At 41.5% G+C, this 24,212-nt stretch overlaps 1 protein-coding gene across 2 annotated transcripts; it reads right to left on the reverse strand.

Moving 5' to 3' along the window:
* Positions 1-2,945: 2,945 nt before the first annotated feature.
* Positions 2,946-20,267, reverse strand: zgc:113279 (NF-kappa-B inhibitor zeta). Of its 2 annotated transcripts, XM_023981761.2 has the most exons (11): positions 19,978-20,267; positions 19,665-19,893; positions 18,294-18,415; positions 18,158-18,182; positions 17,564-17,610; positions 16,685-17,430; positions 15,084-15,189; positions 8,787-8,933; positions 8,458-8,518; positions 6,625-6,788; positions 2,946-5,658 (listed from the first exon to the last, which is right to left on the reverse strand). In XM_023981761.2, the coding sequence occupies exons 2-11, from the start codon at positions 19,882-19,884 to the stop codon at positions 5,641-5,643; spliced, it is 1,656 nt and encodes a 551-aa protein (XP_023837529.1). In that variant the 5' UTR covers positions 19,885-19,893; positions 19,978-20,267; the 3' UTR covers positions 2,946-5,640. The 2 variants fall into 2 exon arrangements, with proteins under 2 accessions (XP_023837529.1, XP_070293851.1); XM_070437750.1 differs by having other exon boundaries at positions 19,665-20,267.
* Positions 20,268-24,212: the final 3,945 nt, after the last annotated feature.

The raw sequence follows: 24,212 nt of genomic DNA on the forward strand, positions 1-24,212 counted from the left end.
CCCAGGTGGGTGCTACACATTGGTAATGGAAGGGATGAGTTAAGCCCCATATAATGTAAAGTGCTTTGAACATCTAGAAAAGTGTTGTATAACTTAAATAATGCCTTATCAAAGCATCCTATGTATTCTCTGTAATGTTTCTGCGGGTGTCAGTCACTGTTTCAGTGAGCCACATGGGTTTAGAAATGTCGCACAAACATCAAACTTTCTCAGACCACTATCACTGAAAAAAAATACAAACACAACATGCTACAATTTCAAATATTTTACTGAGTTACAGTTCATTTAAGGAAATCAGTCAATATAAATAAATTCATCAGGCCCTAATCTATGGATTTTACATGATTGGGCAGGGGCGCAGCCATAGGCCCACCCACTTGGGAGCCAGGCCCACCCACTGAAACAAGGTACCAACACTTTACAAGTTGCGTTTATATTTTTGTTCAGTATATGCTTTGCATGGAAAGTATTCAAGAGGCCTTGAACATACAGTGTATGTGTTTTTAGAGTTTTGTATTGTCTTTTATGTCTACCTACACTGTACAAAAAATATAAAACGCAACATGTAAAGTGTTGGTCCCATGTTTCATGAGCTGAAATATAAGATACAAGAAATGTTCCTAAAAAAATTGTATTTCTCAAATTTTGCAAAAAAAATGTTCAGCCCTGTTAGTGAACATTTATCTTTTGCCAAGATAATCCATCCACCTGACAGGTGTGGCATATCAAGAAGCTGTCACGGCCGTCGAATGAAGTGGATCAAAGCGCAGCGTTGTGAGCGTACATATTCCTTTTATTTAGGATGACGCCGACAAAAACAATAAACAATACAAACACAACCGTGAAGCTTAAGGCTAGTGTCACAAACAAAGACAGCTTCCCACACTGAAAGGAGGGAAAAGGGCTACCTAAGTATGGTTCCAAATCAGAGACAACGATAGACAGCTGTCCCTGATTGAGAACCATACCCGGCAAAGACATAGAAATAGAAAATGATAGAAAACAAAAACATAGAATGCCCACCCCAAATCACACCCTGACCAAACCAAATAGAGACATAAAAAGGCTCTCTAAGGTCAGGGCGTGACAGAAGCGGATTAAACAGCATGATCATTGCACAGGCCACTCTAAAATGTGCAGTTTTGTCACACAACACAATGCCACAGATGTCTCAAGTTTTGAGGGAGTGTGCAATTGGCATGCTGACTGGAGGAATGTCCACCAGAGCTGTTGCCAGAGAATTACATTTTCATAAGCCGGCTCCAGCGCTGTTTTAGAGAATTTGGCACTACGTCCAACCAGCCTCACAACCGCAGACCACGTGTAACCACGCCAACCCAGGAGATCCACATCCGCTTCTTCATCTGCGGGATCATCTGAGACCAGCCACCGGACAGCTGATGAAATTGTGGGTTTGCATAACTGAAGAATTTCTGCACAACTGTCCAAAACCATCTCAGGAAAGCTGATCTGTGTGCTTGTCATCCTCACCAGGGTCTTGACCTGACTGCAGTTGGGCGTACTAAACGACTTCAGTGGGAAAATGCTCACCTTTGATGGCCTCTGGCATGCTGGAGAAGTGTGCTCTTCAAGGATGCATCCTGGTTTCAACTGTACTGGGCAGATGTCAGACAGCTTGTATGGCGTTGTGTGGACAAGCGGTTTACTTATGCCAACGTTGTGAACAGAGTGCTCTTTGATGGCGGTGGGGTTAAGGTATAGGCAGGCATAAACTACGGACAACGAACACAATTGCATTTTATCGATGGCAATTTGAATGCACAGAGATACCGTGACGAGATGAGGCCCATTGTCGGGGCATTCATCTGCCACCATCACCTCATGTTTCAGCATGATAATGCACGGCCCCATGGTGTACACAAATCTGTACTCAATTCCTGGAAGCTGAAAATGTCTCAGTTCCTCCATGGCCTGCATACTCACCAGACATGTCACCCATTGAGCATGTTTGAGATGCTCTGGATCGATGTGTACGACAGCATGTTCCATTTCCCGGCAATATCCAGCAACTTCACACAGCCATTGAAGAGGAGTGGGACAACATTCCACAATCAACAGCCTGATCAACTGCGAAGGAGATGTGTTGCGCTGCATGAGGCGGTCACACCTGATACTGACTGGTTTTCTGATCCATACTACTACCATTTTTTAAAGGTATCTGTGACCAACAGATGCATATCTGTACCCAGTCATGTGAAATCCATAGATTAGGGCATAATTTATTTATTTCAATTGACTGATTTCCATATATGCATCGAGTTTATGCAGCTATTCTGGTACAGACATTTGTGTTATTAACCTTTATTTAACTAGGAAAGTCAGTTAAGAACAAATTGTTACTTACAATGACGGCCTACACCGGCCAAACCCGGACAACGCTAGGCCAACTGTGCGCCACTCTATGGGACTCCCAATCACAGCCAGTTGTGATACACCCTGGATTTGAACCAGGAGGTCTGTAGTGACACCTCTAGCACTGAGAGGCAGTGCCTTAGACCGCTGTGCCACTCGGGAGCACGATATACTCCGACAAAACCTACAGGTGATACTGGACCTGTTTAAGTGCCTTACAGTCAGCTCCATTGTGAATAATTTCAAGGCACCTGGTTACAACCTGGTCTCAGAGCATTTCATATTATTCTGTACGTAAATCTGAGAGACTTGTTAGTTTCGTATTGTACGTTTTGCAAATTTGTAACATATAATACGAATTGTAATTTGCAACATGTCATTCGAAATGAGTGACGGAGATCAACATATTAATACATACCATACGAAACGTAACATTTCATACTAAATGGAGTGTCTCGGATTTACATACAGAATAATACGAAATGCTGAGACCAGGTTGCGTGAATGAAAATGTAAGCTTGCGAGATCATGTTGGAACACTGTCATCATCAGACTGAAACAAGGCGTAATCCTCAGGTAAAATTGCTTTTAATCTTTAATAAAAGGTCATGGGAAAGTGGTATACATGAATCAACTTAATAAGGGGCTGTGCACCAGCTATGTGGCCATTCAGGACCAGTGCACCACCAGAAACATCTTATACACTCAGGCATCACTAAACCCAAAGATGTGAGTGACAGCCTATCATTTTGCTCAACAACCCTCCTCCCGCAAGACTAAAACAAATGTATAGCTGCTTGCATTCCTATCAGTTCAGCTTATTCGTTGATCAACAAAGCCTTAAGACAACCAGTTTAAATTAGAATTGCACACAAATACAGAAATAACGAACATGGATGGCTATATTAGCCTGACTATTGTTACTGAATCCTAATCTCATCCCCAGCCCGCTCTCTCTCTGTTGACCTGGAGCCTGGGGACGAGGTTAGCTGAATCCTAACCTGAGATCTGTGTGTTTATCTTGATTATTTTAGTTTGAAAATCTCCAATCAATTCCAAAGGTCTGAGTTGTGCATATATCTCATTCAAAAAAACATGTTTCCATTATATTGATCAATGTATACAAATACATATAAAACATTACATACCAAACACCAGAATACAGATAATGTTATATTTATAGTGGGATAAAATAGTTACTTTACAGGTGTAGGATCTTCATTTGTTCCCCCTGTTGCAGGAAAAGTAAATTGTGTAGTGTATTTAGGTTTAAAAAGGATTCTGAAGTTTGTCCTTTATACTTCTAAATGTTTCTTTATAAACAATGTATCCCTTCATACATTTCCATTCATTATAATCCACATCATAATTCCCATTTCCTGTCGATGCAGGACTATTTTCCTGCTGTAGCAAACTGGCTAAAATTAAGATCCTACATCTGCACATTCATGCCAGGGGTTGAATTGGGGATTGTTGAGCTCTATCACCATATGTTAGTAGACAGGATAGAGTCTAAATTGCATATATTCCATAGAAATCAGGGACATTTCCACCACATACATAGTCCCAATTCATCCCCTGTTAAAGCGCTACATGTACGAAACAATAACAATAATAAAACCGTAATAGAAAAAAATTAAGGGTTTTCATGAACTTCATATGAATGCTGTGAACCCCAAGGCCATACAACTCCTACTAAAAGTACCAGCCAATACGGCTCCTACTCTCTTTGCGCCACATCTTTCACTACTTCTACCACAACTCCTATGATTGCTGTTGCAGCCACAGCTACATTGCTACTGCAGCCGCACAACACTACAATTACTACTAGCCCTACCATAAAACTTTAACAAAAATGCATGTCAAATAAAATTCCTACACCACTACAACTACTATATGTGTAATAAAAATGACTAACAACTATACCATTACAACTATAAGAAAAAAGTGCACATAAAAACTGCTTTAAATAATTGGAGCTGAAATGAAGCTAGCTACATCACAACCATTATTTACAAAAACAACACCATGCAAACCACCAAATATTTTTAAGTGAAGAAATTAGGTCCTTTCTGGGACTAATAAAATGCTATCGTATCGAAAGTATGCGGTATACAGCCATCAAAGAATTCAGGGTTAACACCCAAGCTCCACCATAAAAACAACAAAGATCAGTCATTCATGGTTGTACTAGTGGACCAGTTCACCTGACCGCCCTCTGTACGTACTGTCATCAATACAAAAAGAGCAATGCCGACTTACTGTGTGAAATAAAGAGCAAACTTTTTGGTTCATAGTAAATAATATTTTGTGAATGTCTTTAAGATATATATTTTTTTTAAATGACACTTCACTACAATTTCAAAAACCTGTAACCACACACATTGCCACAAGCCTTGAATGTGTCTAGTACGAGATGACCATCTTGGTAAAATAACGCGACACCAGACAAAAGTGTATAACAAAGCAGTAAAATGCTAATTCTTTGTCTCCTGTGGAAATAACACAAAGTACAATGTGGTTTGATTTAAGCCAATGAATGTGCCTGTTCCCCTACTTTTTTTGTTTTGCACTTGCAATAACCCTCTCCATCAGCTGAGACCAACTTATGGATTGCACCTTTAACGTACAATCAACATATAGGCCTATACACATATAAGAATATTGTTGATAACCTTGGTATTCATTACAGAATAAAAATACACACACACCCATACACACGTATAATAAAGTTTTCAACCGTGTAACAACATGTTGGCGACTTGGTGTCTACTTTCCGGCCAAACTAGCTGCTTTGAACATTATCACTTTCCCTCCAAGACGTGAGTATGAAAGAATTCGTCTTCCTTGTTGTATTACATACAACACCAATAACACATTCACCAAATAACATTGAGCTTAACTTGCATTAACATTTTGTTACTTTAATGTAACAAACAGTGGAAGTTTCACAGAAACCAGCTAATGTGCAACCAAAGTCTTAACGCAAGCCACAAAAACACTCAATTTACAATTGTGTTTCAGCTTACATAAAACTTTGGATGCTTTACATAAGACTTGTACCTTGCCATGAAGAAAGCCTCTCACTTTAAAGCCACGTAACAAAGAGATAGGTAATTAAAGGCTTTCTAAACCACATTGGCCTTTCTCCAAGACAAGTTCAAGCTTGTAACAACTCAGAAACATTAACTGTCAGTTCTCTGGCATGCCTTGCTTGGCAGATGCACACATAATTTCATAAGGAACAGCTGTGTGGATGGACACCATCTAAGTCACGTAGTTCCCCTAAGAAAGAGATAAACACCAAATTAGAACCATAAATCTAATAGATTCTGGAAACTATTCATTTCATCGAGGACCCTATTAAATCAAACTGTAACCAAATCAAACTGTGTTTGATACATCAAAAACACAATTATTTTAGTACAGCAAGAAATTACATTTACATTTGTGTGTTCAATAAAACAGCGTGAAACAAAGACAAACTAAAATGTACAGTACTGTAAATAAGGCCTCTTTTTGTCTACAGCCCCCCCTTGGAAATCATATGAAAAATACTGAACAAGTTAATTAAGAAGTAGCTCACGTTACTGGCTCGGGAGACCACTCCTTGCATGAACTTGTAGGACTCCATTTTGCTTCCACTTTATTTGCATTCTCCCCCCACATTCTCCCCACACCTGCTGTCTCTAACTCTGACTGATCGGCTATGAAAAGCCAACTGACATTTACTCCTGAGGTGCTGACCTACAATCACTGTGATTATTATTATTATTTGACCCCACTGGTCATCTATGAATGTTTGAACATCGCGGTCATGAACTGTTATAATCTCCACCCGGCACAGCCCTCAGAGCCTGGTTCCCCTCTAGGTTTCTTCCTAGGTTCCTGCCTTTCTAGAGAGATTTTCCTATCCACCAAGCTTCTACATCTGCATTGCTTACTGTTTAGGGTTTTAGGCTGGGTTTCTGTATAGCACTTTGTGACATCGGCTGATGTGAAAGGGCTTTATAAATACATTTGATTGATTATCCTGAGGGAGAGTAGTTGACAGCATTTTAATCTCCTGCGCTTTAAGGCTTAACTCTGTCAAGTAAACAGAGCATGAATGGTTATTGAAGTACTCCAGTATCTGTATATTTGTGTGGATTCGTTCAAACTTAACACATTCTTAGCTTAGTCACTTAAATAAACACATTATGACTTCCAAATGGAAAACTTTAGCCGCCTATATTATAGGGAGACACTGACCAGAGTGTGATGGTAGCTTCCCATTTGCAGCAGACACCCCAGTGTCTCCATCATCTGCTCCTTGCGCAGTGTGTGGAGTCTCATCTGACTGGGGGCCACACTTCTCTCCAGCTCTCGCACGGTGACGTTCAGAGCCACTGCTGCACACTGAAACACACTGAGTCCTGACCGCAATACACACCAAGCACAGACATGAGGCATTGTAGAATAAGACCAACCACCCAAAACCTATCAAAGTATGTAAGGCAAAGGGGAATTTATCACTGTACGAAACATGGGTTATGACAATGACATTGTGGTCATGGATTTTTCAATGTACAGTGCCTTCAGAAAGTATTCCACTTGACCACTTGACATTTTCCACATTTTACAGCCTGAATTCTAAATGTATTAAATTGAGATTGTTTGTGACTGGCCTACACACAATACCCGATAAAGTCAAAGTGGAACAATATTTGGGGACATTCTTACAAATTATTTACAAATTAAAAGCTCAAATGTCTTGAGGGAGGTTTTCCAATACCTTGCAAAGAAGGGCACCTTTTGGTAGATGGGTAAAAATAAACAAAAGCAGACATTATTATGAAATTATTAATTACACTTTGGATGGTGTATCAAAACACCCAGTCACTGCAAAGACACAGGCGTCCTTCCTAACTCAGTTGCCGGAGAAGAATGAAACCGCTAGAGACAGTGAATGCTCCTGAGAGGCAGAGTTACAGTTGTGATTTAAATCTGCTTGAAAATCTATGGCAAAACTTCAAAATCAACAACCAATTTCACAGAATTTTAAGAATTTTGAAAAGAACATTGGGTATATATATTGTACAATCCATGTGTGCAAAGCTCTTAAGAGACTTACAGAGAAAGACTAACAGCTATAATTGCTGCCAAAGGTCATTCTAACATGTACTGACTCATTTGCAAAAAAATTCTAAAAACATGTTTTCACCTTGTCATTACGGGGTATTGTGTGTAGGTGGGTGACAAAATATGTAATAAGTCAAGGGGGGTGAATACTTTGAAGGAACTGTATATACTGTAAATCTAAAATCATCAACTTCTTTGATATGAATATAACCAGCTGAATAGGCTAGCATTACTGTTCCTTGTTGACCCCTCAGGTAGTATATTGAATGAGCATTCCTGAAGGGACAGTTCATTCTAAACTAAATGTTTTCATACCTCAAAAGTGGTCTTTTGTTAAGATAAGTCCATATTCCAGGACATTGTGTAGATCCAGCTTATGCCTCAGTCCCAAATGAATGGAAAATATAAAGACTATCATTTCATGATTTTATTCTGTGCTTATCTTTTCCATTCATTTGTGGTTGAGGCATTTAGCTCTATCTGCACAACTAATGCCGTGGGATGTGGATTCATCTTGACATTTGAGTACTTTTGAGGTCTGAATCATATGACAAACTTTCATTTTGGAGTGAACTATCCCTTTAAAAAGATCCAATATGCAGAAATCGCTCTGCCATTCCGTGGTTGCTAAAATTCAGTTTATGTAACAAAACAAGCAATTGTACCATCTAAACCTCTGTGAAATATCTTCGCAAACACAAAATATTGTCTTTTCAGCTGTTTGAAGCAGGCGTACAAAACCCAAAGTAAAAGATGCAAGAACTAAACTTAAGAACGGGAAGCACAGAAATAGAGCACATAGAACAGATCAACCATTTCTTAGACTTACTTTCAATGAGAATGACAGATCTATAACTCACCAAAAAGTGACATATTGCAGCTTTAAATATAAGACTTACATTAAGAGCTTTTTTTAAACGGAAGGTTCTGAATAGGCTATGAGAACAAGAAAGCCAAACATACCATAATTATCTGTAGCTTCGACATCTACATAAATTCCTTCTTTCATCATATTTTTCAGAACCTAAAAGAAGAAATATGTATGCCATTAGACACCATAAGATCTTGCTGAGGTTCAGGGTATCAATTTCATTGAGGGAACTAACCAAACCTGACAAACTGGGTTGTGAAGGTGATGCAGTAGGCTTACATGAATCATAATGACAGGGTAGCACGTTAAAATGAAACTTTTAAAGTACCTCCTAAAAATACTTTAAATACTATTTGAAGCTAACCTTTAAAGAGCTCAGCTCACAGAACAGGTTTGGCCTGTCAGTATTGGCTATACTTACCTCCAGAACTTGAATGTATCCATTCTCGACACTGAGGTGCAGGCAGGTCTTTCCACTCCTGTCCTTCTCGTTCACACTGGCACCAAGGTGAATCAGATCAGCCACCATCAGGTGTTGGTTCTTTTGGGCAGCCAGGTGAAGTGCAGTCTGGGAACAGAAGTCAGGGGCTTAATCAACCAGCGTTGCCAGGTTGAGCTAAACATTTTAAACCAAAGACCTCAGAAAACCCACCCACAAGGCCTGAAAATGAGCCAATTTTTTTCAGCAATGGAGGAGTTGCCACATTTATCCATGAAACCCTTTTTCCATAACGTTATTCAGCGAATTAAGAGGGAATATCTACGTAATTTTTAGGCTAAGAAGCAAAATTAGTTTTTCCATCAATATAATAATTTTTGCAAGTTTAAGAATGTTGAGAATGTTGCAAGAGAAAATAAATCGCCCTTATTAAACTCTCCAGATCATTTTCCATCAACGGATGTCGATTTAAATTGTTTTGACTGCTATAATTAAAAGGCCCTAGGAGGTGTGGTATATGGCCAATATACCAAGGCTAAGGGCTGTTCTTTGGACTGTTCTTAGCCATGGTATATTGGCCATATACCACAAACCCCTGAGGAGCGTTATTGCTATTATAAACTGGTTAATACACTGCTCCAAAAAAATAAAGGGAACAGTAAAATAACACATCCTAGATCTGAATGAATGAAATATTCTTATTAAATACTTTTTTCTTTACATAGTTGAATGTGCTGACAACAAAATCACACAAAAATTATCAATGGAAATCAAATGTATCAACCCATGGAGGTCTGGATTTGGAGTAACACTCTAAAGTGGAAAACCACACTACAGGCTGATCCAACTTTGATGTAATGTCCTTAAAACAAGTCAAAATGAGGCTCAGTAGTGTGTGTGGCCTCCACGTGCCTGTATGACCTCCCTACAACGCCTGGGCATGCTCCTGATGAGGTGGCGGATGGTCTCCTGAGGGATCTCCTCCCAGACCTGGACTAAAGCATCCACCAACTCCTGGACAGTCTGTGGTGCACGTGGCGTTGGTGGATGGAGCGAGACATGATGTCCCAGATGTGCTCAATTGGATTCAGGTCTGGGACTGGCCCGCCCGTTCCCATAGCATCAATGCCTTCCTCTTGCAGGAACTGCTGACACACTCCAGCCACATGAGGTCTAGCATTGTCTTGCATTAGGAGGAACCCAGGGCCAACCGCACCAGCATATGGTCTCACAAGGGGTCTGAGGATCTCATCTTGGTACCTAATGGCAGTCAGGCTACCTCTGGCGAGCCCATGGAGGGCTATGCGGCCCCCCAAAGAAATGCCACCCCACACCATGACTGACCCACCGCCAAACCGGTCATACTGGAGGATGTCGCAGACAGCAGAACGTTCTCCACGGCGTTTCCAGACTTTCACGTCTGTCACATGTGCTCAGTGTGAACCTGCTTTCATCTGTGAAGAGCACAGGGCGCCAGTGGCGAATTTTCCATCTTGGTGTTCTCTGGCAAATGCCAAACGTCCTGCACGGTGTTGGGCTGTAAGCACAACCCCCACCTGTGGACGTCGGGCCCTCATACCACCCTCTGGAGTCTGTTTCTGACCGTTTGAGCAGACACATGCACATTTGTGGCCTGCTGGAGGTCATTTTGCAGGGCTCTGGCAGTGCTCCTCCTTGCACAAAGGCGGAGGTAGCAGTCCTGCTGCTGGGTTGTTGCCCTCCTACGGCCTCCTCCACGTCTCCTGATGTACTGGCCTGTCTCCTGGTAGCGCCTCCATGCTCTGGACACTACGCTGACAGACACACGCAAACCTTCTTGCCACAGCTCGCATTGATGTGCCATCATGGATGAGCTGCACTACCTGAGCCACCTGTGTGGGTTGTAGACTCCGTCTCATGCTACCACAAAGAGTGAAAGCACCGCCAGCATTCAAAAGTGACCAAAACATCAGCCAGGAAGCATAGGAACTGAGAGTGGTCTGTGGTCACCACCTGCAGACCACTCCTTTATAGGCATTAGCAAGACACCCCCAATAATTTCCACCTGTTGTCTATTCCATTTGCACAACAGCATGTGAAATTTATTGTCAATCAGTGTTGCTTCCTAAGTTGGACAGTTTGATTTCACAGAAGTGTGATTGACTTGGAGTTACATTGTGTTGTTTAAGTGTTCCCTTTATTTTTTTGAGCAGTGTATATAATGCGCTGAACTAGATGGCTGCTGTTTTACGGGCTCCTAAACAACTATGCATTTTTGTTTTCTTTTTTTGCATTGTTTGTAACTCATTTTGTACATAATGATGTTGCTGCTACGGTCTCTTAAGACCGAAAAGAGCTTCTGTACATCAGAACAGCGATTACTCACCTCAACCTGGACAAAGAATTTTTCTTTAATGAGTCGGATATACTGCTTTGTCGAGACAAGGCCCAAATCCCCGTCATCAGCGTGAAGAAAAGACGGAGAAAAGGGGGGAGGAGGGCGGGGTGCCGTGTAAGAATTTGCCCGACGAGTAGGTAAACCACAACTACCCTTGGTATTATTGGCCAATGTGCAATCATTGGAAAACAAACTGGACAATCTACAATTAAGACTATCCTACCAACTGGACATTAAAAACTGTAATAACTTATGTTTCACCGAGACGTGGCTGAACGACGACACTGATAATATAGAGCTGGCTTCTCCGTGTATCGGCAGGACAGAGTAGCTACGGCTGACGAGGGGCGGGGGTGTGTGTCTACTTGTCAATAACTGCTAATGCGCAATGTCTAATATTAAAGAAGTCTTGAGGTATTGCTCGCCTGAGGTAGAATATCTCATGATAAACTGACCACACTATCTACCAAGAGAGTTCTCATCTCTCACCTACAGTCATTTTCCACTGCTTTGTCACCGTTATATCAGTTCTAGCACGTTAACCTGTTCCATGGAAAAGGGGGTCTCCATAATGACTAATCTATATAGCCTACCTACCTAAATTCTGCTCTGGCTCCTTGACTCAGCTGCAGCACACTAGTACTCTCAACGCACACACACCCCTCTGGCCCTCCCCACCATTCACTCACTCAGTAACAACCTGCTCACTGCCTGATAGTCAGCAGCAGCAGGTTACAGTTATATATATATATACATATATTTTTTTTAAGAGAAATGCCATGGCGGCCGCGGTCCAATTTAGAAGTAGTCCAAAACGCCGCGACCTGCAACCAATACATTTTCACCCGCGACAGTTTTCAAAGTAGCTCAATTTGGACGGAAAACTACAAACATGGCAATCCTGTAATCAACTCTTTGACCGTCTTATGTTTTGATTGGACAGCAATCCTGACGTGGCTTAAGCTATTTGAGCTTTATCACTGATTGCATACAGTAGTGCTGAGCGATAAGTGGTGCTGAGTGATTACATTTCTGTAAATCTTCAGTTTATAAACAACTAATTGACCGACGTCGGTTCAATTATTTGAATTCCATTTTGATCTGTTTTTTTTCTGTTAGCTCGATGTGCAGTTTTTGTAGAGACAAATCAGATCAAGCCCGAACTGTGAGATGTAGAGCGCCAGCTTGTCTGGTCTGTTCGGACCAGACACGGAAAGAAGAGAGAACGCACAAGAGGGACAGAGAGGTACAGTGCCCCTTCCATTTTTAAATGTTTTATTATGTTACAGCCTTATTCTAAAATGGATTAAAGAAAACCTTTTCCACATCAATCTATACACAATACCCCATAACGACAAAGCGAAAACAGGTTATTCGATTTGTTTGCAAAGGTCCCCAAGAACACAGTGCCCTACAGCATTTTTAAATGAACAAACTGAACAATCGGGGGAGAAGGGTCTTGGTCAGGGAAGTGACAAAGAACCCGATGGGCACTCTGACAGAGCTCCAGAGTCCCTACGCTGAAACATGGTGGTGGCAGCATCATGCTGTGGGAATGTTTTTCAGCGGCAGGGACTGGCAAACTAGTCAGGATCGAGGGAAAGATGAACGGGGCAAAGTACAGAGAGATCCTTGATGAAAGCCTACTCCAGAGCGCTCAGGACATCAGACTGGGGCGAAGGTTCACCTTCCAATAGAACAACGACCCTAAGCACACAGCCAAGACAACGCAGGAGTGGCTTCAGGACAAGTTTCTGAATGTCCTTCAAATCAAATTGTATTTGTCACATGCGCCAAATACACCAGGTCTAGACCTTACCGTGAAATACTTACTTACAGCCCTTAAAAGCAACAATGCAGTTAAGAAAATATTTACAAAATAAACAAAGTAAAAATAATAATAAAAAGTAACAATAAAATAACAGTCAAGGTAATTTGTACATGTAGGTAGGGGTAAAATGACTATGTATAGATAATAAACAGCGAGTAGCAGCAGTGTAAAAACAATGGGGGGGAGGGGGTGGGGGGCTAAGCAAATAGTCCAGGTGGCGATTTGAATAATTGTTCAGCAGTCTTATGGCTTGGGGGTAGAAGCTGTTAAGGAGCCTTTTGGACCTAGAATTGGCGCTACGGTACCGATGCCGTGCGGTAGCAGAGAGAGCAGTCTATGACTTGGGTGACTGGAGTCTTTGACAATATTTTGGGCCTTCCTCTGACACCGCCTAGTATATAAGTCCTGGATGGCAAGACGCTTGGCCCCAGTGATGTACTAGGCTGTACGCACTACCCTCTGTAGTGCCTTACGGTCGGATGCCGAGCAGTTGCCATACCAGGTGGTGATGCAACCGGTCAGGATGCTCACGTTGGTGCAGCTGTAGAACTTTTTGAGGATCTGGGGATCCATGTCAAATCTTTTCAGTCTCCTGAGGGGGAAAAGGCATTGTCGTGCCCTCTTTATGACTTTCTTGGTGTGTTTGGACCATGATAGTTTGTTGGTGGTGTGGACACCAAGGAACTTGAAACTCTCGACCAGCTCCACTACAGCCCCGTCGGAGTGAATGGGGGTGTGTTCGGCCCTCCTTTTTCTGTAGTCCACAATCATCTCCTTTGTCTTGCTCACGTTGAGGGAGAGTTTGTTGTCCTGGCACAACACTGCCAGGTCTCTGACCTCCTCCCTATAGGCTGTCCCATCATTGTCAGTGATCAGGCCTACCACCGCTGTGTCGTCAGCAAACTTAATGATGGTGTTGGAGTCGTGCTTGGCCACAGAGTCGTGGGTGAACTGGGTGTACGGGAGGGGACTAAGCACGCACTCCTGAGAGGCCCCCGTGTTGAGGATCAGCATGGCAGATGTATTGTTGCCTACCCTTACCACCTTGGGGCGGCCTGTCAGGAAGTCCAGGATCCAGTTGCAGAGGAAAGTGTTTAGTCCCAGGGTCCTTAGCTTAGTGATTAGCTCTGTGGGAATTATGGTGTTGAATGCTGAGCTGTACTCAATGAACAGCATTCCTTTTGTGTGTAGTGTGATTGAGATGGCATAATCTGTTGATCTGTTGGGGCGGTATGCGAATTGGTGTGGGTCTAGGGTTTACGGGATGATGGTGTTGGTGTGAGCCATGACCAGCCTTTAAAAGCACTTCATGGCTACTGACGTGAGTGCTACGGGCGGTGCCAGTTGGTCCGCGCATGCTCTGAGTACACGTCCAGGTAAGGTCTTGCTCACATCGGCTACAGAGAATGTGATCACTCAGTCGTCCAGAACAGCTGGTGCTCTCATGCATGCTTCAGTGTTGCTTGCCTCGAAGCGAGCATAAAATGCATTTAGCCTGTCTGGTAGGCTCACGTCACTGGGCAGCTCGCGACTTGTTTTGCCTTTGTAGCCCGTAATAGTTTGCAAGCCCTGCCACATCCGACGAGCGTCAGAGCCTGTGTAGTAGGATTCAATCTTAGTCCTGTATTGACACTTTAATGTTTTGTCTGAGGGAATAGCAGGAGTTCTGAGGGCATAGCAGGAGTTCGAAATTATGACTTGGAATTAAATAATAAAGTCATCAAATAAAACAAATATTTTCTTAAAGTAATGTGAATAAACGAGGGTTAATAAGTGATAAGCAGTAAATGGGCAGTCACTACCATAATGGGACTTTTATTAATTATTTTATTCTGTGTTAAAGCATTCAACCCACATAATGCCTAGTGCATTTAATGTCTAAACTAAAAAAGTAAATTGAAATCGAAAACCGTGATTATTTTTGAATAATCTAACAGAAACCGTACCAACCTCAAAAAGCACTAATCGCTCAGCAGTAGTATACAGTTGCTTCAAAGTTATCTGAACGTCTGAATGAATCTGAACAACCAGAAAACAATTTAAGTCATGCTATATTTTTCATTTGATTTACCTTTCCCTCTGAGTCTTTGACATCCAGCCTATTCAGAGCTGCCATCCTTCTGGCAATCACATATCCCAGGGCCCTCTTGCCTTGACCCACAGCTCTGTGGAGAGCTCTAAAGAAAGAAGCAATAAACGTATTTATAGTGTACTCACATAAATGTCACTGTGAGTTTGAATGGTTAACAACATGAATGCATTAAAGTGCATTTTAACATGAATGTACTCGATGATAGATAGCAGCATGTCAATCGTACATCAACAATGTGGGAATTTTGTTTTGTACTGTGATGGCCAATGATAATTCAGCCTGATTCGAATCAGTGGTAGCTTGAAAGTAATAATACTTTTTTTTCATTATCAATTATATCAAGAACATGACATTTCACAGCAAAATGTATATTAGATTGCTGTGTTTGTCACTAAAGTCAGCCATTCAAACAATTATTTGTCTACTGTCCTCCTATATCAACATTGGTCATGGATTTTCAGTCATTGTTTACTTTTCGTGCAATTTCAGCCAACGCCCCATGAGTCATGATGATATAGTACATTATGAGGAAATTTCTTCAGAACATTGTTACAGGATTTTCCATTTATGTTTTGAGGTTGGACATTAGCACATGGGGCACATCGATTGGTGTCCATCTCTGTGCTGGCTTGTCCATCTCCTTAGTCGGAAGGTGTTTCACCAGTGCTGTTCCAGGTGATATTTAGAGTGGCTGGCCCAGTGCTCCAGTTGTTTTGAGAGATGTGGCGGGTTAACACCTTTAGTTGGCTTTCCCTATTTGATTTCTAGACAAACAATCCTTTATCTGATCTTCCATGTTTTCGTTTTGCTCCACTTTTTGGTTTGCTTCCTGTCTTTAAGTTTGGTGTGGGTTTTTCTTTTGTTTGCCTCTTGGGGAAATTTAGTGGCAGTCATGGTGGGTGTATTTTAGGTCCCAGTTGTTGTTGCTAGTCAACTTTCAGTGGACACCCCCATGAGTGTCTTTCAGAACCCCTCCTAAAACCCCACCTATTCGTCAATGACTCTTTGTTAGTTCCCCCTTCTGTTTGAGCGACAATCTTTGGTTTTCTTGCTGGGGAACGTAACAACACTAACACTTAACTGCTGCCTATTAGATACCCTCAGTATGTCTTGGCATCATTTGGTGTTTGTTAATTATTGTAGGAAAACTAATATGTCTGTAACAGGTTACTGTTTATCTTTGGACAACAAATATCTCATTAAATTACTACAAAGCATCCATTCACCATAATGTCACATACAGGCTCTGTACACTGCCTTTAATGACAAACTGAGTGATACCATCTCACATTTCTGTCTGAAACTCCATAACATTCGGGCTATTATACTGCTATAGCCTCCCGGGGTATACAATTTAAATCAACAGTTGGTGTAACTACGATGTACTAGCACTGTCTGCAAGCACTGATACAGTATCAGACACATGTACCCTTTTCACACTATTGTGCCGACCTGAACCGCACTGTGCTAGTTTCCAGCACTGTTCCAACCTCTGGTGGATGCCTAACAAGACCAGGCTACAGCTCAGCAAGGCTCAGTAATACGAAAAGGCTAAAATATAAATTGTGATTCCAACTTACGTCCTTCCGTTCCTGTCTGTGGCCAGAACCTCTGTGTCAGAGACCCCCGTCAGTAAGCTCTCCTCCCTCTGGAGCTGGTTCCAGAAGTATGCTGTGCTGTTCCAACTCTGGCCCATGTAGCTGAGCCAATGTGGGCTAAAGCTATCCTGGGACTGGGGGCTAAAGCTATCCTGGGACTGGGGGCTAAAGCTATCCTGGCACTGGGGGCTAAAGCTATCCTGGCACTGGGGGCTAAAGCTATCCTGGCACTGGGGGCTAAAGCTATCCTGGCACTGGGGGCTAAAGCTATCCTGGTAGTCACTACCTCCATCCTGACCTAGCTCATAGCTGGAGGACAGGGGGCTAGCAAAGACCGAATATTGGGGAGATGGCACTTGACATTCACTGGTGCTGCTGGGGGAGTAAGTCATATATGAATCTGGACTGGGCATCATATTGTCGGATTCGTCGTTGATACACCGTCCTTGGGAGTTCAGCGGAGGAACACTAGTGTTGTGATTGTCTGCAGAGCGGGACATACAGTAGTTTGTGGCTTGTTGTGGCATCTTGTTTTCCTGACTGAACTTCATTGAGTGACTATGCTGGAGTTGCTCTGGACTATTCCATGGTTGCACGTTGGGCTCTGGGCTGTAATCAGGTGACTCAGACGTGTTAGACTGGCTGTATGGCTTGCTGGCTTTGAGATCCTCCTCCAATACCTCCACTATTATGGCGAGTTCCTCCAGGCTCTTTGTAGGTTGTTTTCTCTGAAACACAGCGGGCACACATAATAAGTATGCAGTGTTGAGTGCTGAGCCGTCCATGTTAGAGCAAGGCACACCTGGTGAAATGTGAAAAGACATGTAGGCTTATTCATATAATGTACTGTAAATCACTCACCTTGCTACTTCTGCGATCTCTATTGGCATTTACCCGTTTCTTCTCTCCTGTGAAGAATATAAGGAATTTTGATAGCAGGTTTCATGAAGTTGACAGTATCTTTGCTGTTGCATGCCCTTACCCACAACATAAATGCTTGTGTAATAGTACATCATTGTTGTTGTGACAGTTTTCAGTGTTATTTATGTTCATATTGTAATGATGAAATTCAGTAACACGTTTTAACTTGTATTGTTAGAAATCAGTATCCTACAAGTCTCTTTTTCAAAATGGCTGTGATATACTGTATTATTATGAAACAATACTAAGATGTAAAATATGCGTATGTCTTACTACTAATTGATGTGTACATCATTATGCATTATATCCATAGGCTTTAAGTAAAGTCTTGACTACATTTTATAAATGTGAACAGCGTGTGATCAGCCTCACCCAATACCAAGCACTTTATGACTCTTAATGTTTGCAGAAGGTAAACAACCCTAATTCCAGAGCAGAACAAGACACACTTTTGAGGAGACTGCCAGAAGTGTTAAATCTTGGTTATAGGCCAAGAACATAAGCATAATAGAATTTGGAGGAGTTTTTTCTAACCTTTCAATGCCTTGCCGCAGTTGCCCTGTAGAGAGACGTAAAGGATAAACTGTGAATATGTCAAAACATCTAACTGGGGAATGTGGAAATTATCTTCCAAGCAATTTAGCCACAGTGAATATACAGTATGTCATACCTGGATATTTCTGGGGTCCATTCCCTTCGCTATGCGAATCTTATTAAGCATGTCTCTCACAGGCATTTTGACCCTGACTCCCAGGTACCTTTTCTCACCGTCATAGTTGGAGCGTTTTGGACCTGATGAATAAAACCATGTTGCAACAGAAAGCAATTGATTTGTGAATTCAGACAGCCTAAAAAGAAACATGATATCTGATGATCATATTATCCTAAAATGTATCACTCATTCCAAAAAGTAAGGCCTAAAATATGACTTCATCTATATGTAATTTACAAAAATGTATCACATGTACTGTATGAAACATATAGATTGCACAGCACAGTATATGAACAACCAACAGTATGAGCCTTGCTTGTTGTAAGACAATATAAAGGCTCATACATGCTTATAACAAGTTATAAAGCATTATACCTGGATGTGCAGCCTGCTCTCATAGACTACACGTAACATAGTAAACTTATTTCGGCAACACTCAAATTGGTTGCATAAGACAGGCTACTAGCAACCCAAAGGGTGTTCGAATCTCATCACTGACAACTTTAGCATTTTAGGTAATTAGCAACTTTTCAAATACTTACTACTTTTAGATACTTTGCAACTACTTAGCATGTAAGCTAGCCCTTCCCCTAACCATAAACCTTTTAGCTAATGGGGGAGGCAGGTAGCCTAGCGGTTAGAGCGTTGGGGCAGTAACCGACAGGTTGCTAGATCGAATCCCCAAGCTGACAAGGTAAAAATCTGTTGTTCTGCCCCTGACCAAGGCAGTTAACCCACTGTTCCTAGGCTGTAATTGAAAATAAGAATTTGTTCTTAACTGACTTGCTAGTTAAATAAAGTTTAAATTAAAATGTTTAAAAACTAACTCCTAAACTTAATCCTAACCCCTAGCCCGCTAGCTAACATTAGGATTATCCATAACGAATTGGAATTCGTAACACATCATATATCTTGCAAATTCGTAACGCATTGTACGTATTGTAATTCTTACCATTTTGTAACTTTAGGAAATTTGCAAACATATCATACGAATTGTAATTCATAAATTAAATCCACATATTAATACATACCATACGAAACGTAACATATCATGTCATACTAAATGGACTGTCTTGGATTTCGTACAGAATAATACACATGCTCTGAGACCAGGTTGGGATGTAAGGTGTTACCAAAAGGGCTTTTGTATTGCACCTTTTAGTCTAATGTAGACTACTCAACACAAGTTGACGCATAGAAGTGCTCATTCTCATTTTCAGTAAGGTTGTGATATAAAACATTTATACATGTCAACTTCTTAAATTATGATATTTGGCTAGATAATAACATTTGATTATACAAGGAAGGCATTCACTAAATTGTGCTGACCTGTCAAAGAAGAGTTCCTTTTTGAAGGCCCATTCCCGTCGTCCAAACTTGTCAGGATACCTCCATTTTGGGAATTTGGCCCCTCCGCGTAGCTGGCAGGTTCTCCTGGCATAGGTGAGTCGTAACTCCTAAACAGCTCGTTTCCAATGTCCCATTTCCCCTCAAAAGCATGGATGCATTCACTGCCCGCGTTCTCCTTACTTTTATATCGCCCACGCATCTCGCTCCCCTTTGCAGCAGTGGGGTAATGTATTAGTTGGAAACAAAATCAAACGGGAAACTCTCAAGATATTGAAACAAACAGACTGTTTACCTGGGAGTCATAGAGTGTAAATACCAGCGTTCAACGTCTGTTTTGTCTGAAATCCCTCAGTGGGGCGGTAGCCTGCCCTACACGAAGCACCTGGTGGAGCGAATTATAAATTGCTCTTAACACCTGTTTTTCAGGTCAGTGGGCGGCAGGTAGCCTAGCAGTTAAAGCTTTGGGCTATTAACTAAAAAGTCCCTGGTTTGAATAAACCACGTGATAACATCTGTCGACGTGCTCTTGAGCAAGGCACTTAACTGTAATTTGCTCCTTGGGCAGCTTACTACTATGACTGACCCTGTAAAACAACACATTTATATGACTTTATATACTGGGTGGTTCGAGCCCTGAATGCTGATTGGCTGAAAGCCGTGGTATATCAGACCAAATACTATGGGTATACTGCTCTAATTACATTGGTAACCAGTTTATAATAGCAATAAGGCACCTTCGGGGTTTGTGATATATGGCCGCGTTGTGTTGTGCACAAAAATAGCCCTTAGTCGTGGTATATTGGCCATATTTTTTATTTTACCTTTATTTAACTAGGCAAGTTAGTTAAGAACAAATTCTTGTTTTCAATGACTGCCTAGGAACAGTGGGTTAACTGCCTGTTCAGGGGCAGAACGACAGATTTGTCGTTCACTAGGCTACCCTGCCGCCCCATATACCTCGGGCTTATTGTAGAGGGGTTGGTTTAAATGCGGAAGACACATTTCAGTTGAATGCGTTCAGTTGTGCAGCTGACGAGGTATCCCCCTTTCCCTTTCCTTTCCCTTTCCTTATTGCTTAAATTAAACATGTTTTTGTGAGGTTTAGAGCAGTGGTGACCTGTCATTCAGGGCAGGTGGGGCAGAGGCCCACCTGTTTTGAGCCCCACATTTTTTGCAAAAAAATAATTATATAAAAACATGTTATTTTGGCATTAATATGTGTCACATATCAGTTTGCAAACAACGTTAAAAAAATTATATAAATATTTAAGTTAATATAGCAGCATACAAACATGCCCTTTTTGTTTTCTTGAGTAAGGCAGCACCAAAATGCAGGTGTTTCAGCCTAGCTCAGTGCTTTCTGTGGTGGTGGGGCAAGCCAGCAGAAAATACGTTGTGCCATGATTGGCTCCGTGTTCTGTCACTCATGGGGACACTACGTCACCGCCAAGTCTAAGGGTAGACCTCAAAAATTCTATAGCCCGTTGGGTGCTGCCATAGAAGTGCCCATCCAAGAAGGCTCAAGGTCATTGGCCACAGATAAAATGACATCAAATCACGTTATATGAACAGTAGCTTTTGATTGGACTGATCATGTCAGCATCATACTTTCAAAATCTTAGCTAGCAGTCATCATCATGAATCAAGTCGACAGTCTACTGGCAAATCCTCTTTAATCCTTGTCATATGAAGAGAAATAATGAAGAGAAATTATAGATAAAACGTATCGGTGCTCATCGGCCATTGGACATAAACATTACACAACAAGTTGGAAATCGCAAATTCAATAGTAAGTGGTTTGGAAGGAATCAGTGACAGTGGCTGTGTGGTCCCAAATCTGGGATTAAGGGGCTCTTTTCCAAGTTCAACATTGACCATGCTGTCAATGAAGCATGATTTGTGCCACGCTCAAAACGACTGTTAACTCGGAACTGCGAAAACTTGACTTCAGTGAGTTCAAGACAACTGGGAAGTTGGGAATAAATGAGCTCCGGCTGGGGAAATACATTTTGAACGGTCATCAAACTCGGAATTGTAAATTTGGCCTCTTTCTCAAGCTACGACCTGAAGATCAATGACATCATCATGATTCAACCTTTTGAAAAGCACCAAAAATACTTTGATGACAACATTTTCCCACGAAGGACTGCCGCGCCACCTTCCTGTTCAAGTGAGCACAGCACAACAAGGTGAGTCCAAAAATGTATGATGCTGTATAAATTATGTAATATGCCAGGGAGATATGTATACTATAGCTAAGAAAGTAATACTAAGTGTATGTTGTGTAGTAAGATGTTAGTAGCCCATGTGCCTCACCATAATAATTTGGTCTGTTTACCCCGCTTAATTTTGCCTACTGTTCTGACTTGGTGGTGCACAATGCACATGTAGCCTATAACCTGTTTTAGAGAAATGTAATCATCGAATATTGTAAGAGCTTTCATTATTTATCCTACGGTTCTGACTTGGTGTACAGGGAGAACACTGTAAGAATGGATAAAAAATGTAATGAATGATGTTGCTGTACATTTCAAAGTGCTAAACAAATAGTTATATTGACTCCGTCCGTCCTAGCTTGCTCATTGTCTTAATCGAAATTACGGACCACCTCTTATCCGCTTGTCGTCCCCTTATGCTTGCGTTTGTACATCTCAATTGTCATTAGAACCCACATTTGTTTAAGCAAGTCAGCCATATCAGCTATGTTTTTTTAAAAGGCAGTAAATAACACTGAATGAACTGTTTTGCTGCTAGAGAAGGCTCCGCTGATAGCCAGGTATAGCAGTGGTAAGATGTTGGGACAGCTTTATGTTTGTGGGCACCGTTTGTCACAGTTATAGTGCAATTAATGTATTGTTTAGTGTTGTGTAGTGGCTTTGCTGACATGCATCCCCCTTCTCCCCCCCCACCAAGATTTACATGCTAAAATCGCCACTAGTTGAGAGTGACTGGATTGAGGTAACATAAAGGCAGCTAGGACTCGTTAAAATAGGTTGTTGCTTCCCTCGGGTGCATTGAGAGGTCTTCGACTAACTCAACATTCATAACCCACAAGAAAAACCCTACATCCTTACAAGAAGTACTGGCCTACCTTGTCCCTCACTTTCGAACGTGCACTAGGCCTACCATACTTCACTGTCTTTTCTCTTATTGACTTATCTCTTTTTTTCATTTTATTTGGAAACTAATAGCCTATATCCCTATAGCCATGTCAAGATATACTTTTATTATGCATAAGAGGCGGTTGGTGTGTCACATTTAGAATATTATTTCTTTGTCCAACTGTTCTCTTTCCAGACAGCTAAGCTGTATTGAACACATTTGGTCTAGGCCTACACAGTATTGCACTGAAACTACACTGAACGAAAATATAAACGCAACATCTAAAGTCTTGGTCCCATGTTTCATGAGCTGAAATAAAATATCCCAGTAATTTCCATATGCACTAAAACCTTATTTCTCTCAAATTTTGTGCACAAATTTGTCACATCCCTTTTAGTGAGCATTTCTCCTTTGCCCAGATAATCCATCCACTTGACATGTGTGGAATATCAAGAAGCTGATTAAACAGAATGATCATTACACAGGTGCACCTTGTGCTGGGGACAATAAAAGGCCGCTCTAAAATGTGCAGTTTTGTCACACAACACAATGCTAACGAGTTGTCAAGTTTTGAATGTGCGTGAAATTGGCATGCTGACTGCAGCATGTTCCCCAGAGCTATTGCCAGAGAATTTGTCAAATTTCTCTACCATAAGCCCCCCCACTAGCTCTGATTTTGCTGATAGCTACATTATTGAAGAAAAATGTACTTACTATGACTGTGATATGTGGTTGTCCCACCCACCACTAAGACGAATGTGCTAACTGTAGGTCCCTCACAGATAAGTGTCTGCTAAATTACTAAAATGTTAATTAAATGTAAAATGTGAAAACCATCAACTTCAGTTGACAGAGCCTAATCAATATTAAAGGCAATCTTCAAAGACCTTAATCAGACCTTAAACAATCTTCAAAGACCTTAAAACCTGTTTGGGATAGGGGGCAGCATTTTCACTTTGGATGAATTGCGTGCCCAAACTGAACTGCCTCCTACTCTGTCCCAGATGCCAATATATGCATATTATTAGTAGTATTGGATAGAAAACACTCTGAAGTTTCTAAAACTGTTTGAATGATGTCTGTGAGTATAACAGAACTCATATGGCAGACAGAAACCTGAGAAGAAATCCAAACAGGAAGTGAGAAATCGATTTTCAAAACAGTGCCAATTGAAATCCCTGTTAGTTATGGATGTGCATGCACTTCCTAGGGCTTCCACAAGATGTCACCGTCTTTAGATACTGGTTTTAGGATTCTACTATAAAGGAGGGGCTCATAGGAGCTCTTTTACTGAGTGGTCTGTCAGAAAGCCTCGGTCTCATGATGCGCTGTCACGAGAGAGTATGCTCTTGTTCCAATGCTTTTCTTCAGACAATGAAATTCTCCGGTTGGAACCTTATTGATGATTAATGTTAAAAACATCCT

Source organism: Salvelinus sp. IW2-2015, linkage group LG4p (assembly GCF_002910315.2).
Source record: "Salvelinus sp. IW2-2015 linkage group LG4p, ASM291031v2, whole genome shotgun sequence".
In the NCBI taxonomy this organism is placed as follows: Eukaryota; Metazoa; Chordata; class Actinopteri; order Salmoniformes; family Salmonidae; genus Salvelinus; species Salvelinus sp. IW2-2015.

Bases quoted from the DNA above. Each gene is read 5' to 3' on its own strand.
- zgc:113279 (XM_023981761.2), bottom strand. From the start codon at position 19,884: ATGCGTGGGCGATATAAAAGTAAGGAGAACGCGGGCAGTGAATGCATC. The intron at 8,519-8,786 runs GTAAGTATAGCC...TTCTTCTTTTAG, and splicing joins GATACATTCAAGTTCTGGAG to GTTCTGAAAAATATGATGAA. The intron at 6,789-8,457 runs GTATGTTTGGCT...TATTGCGGTCAG, and splicing joins CGAAGCTACAGATAATTATG to GACTCAGTGTGTTTCAGTGT.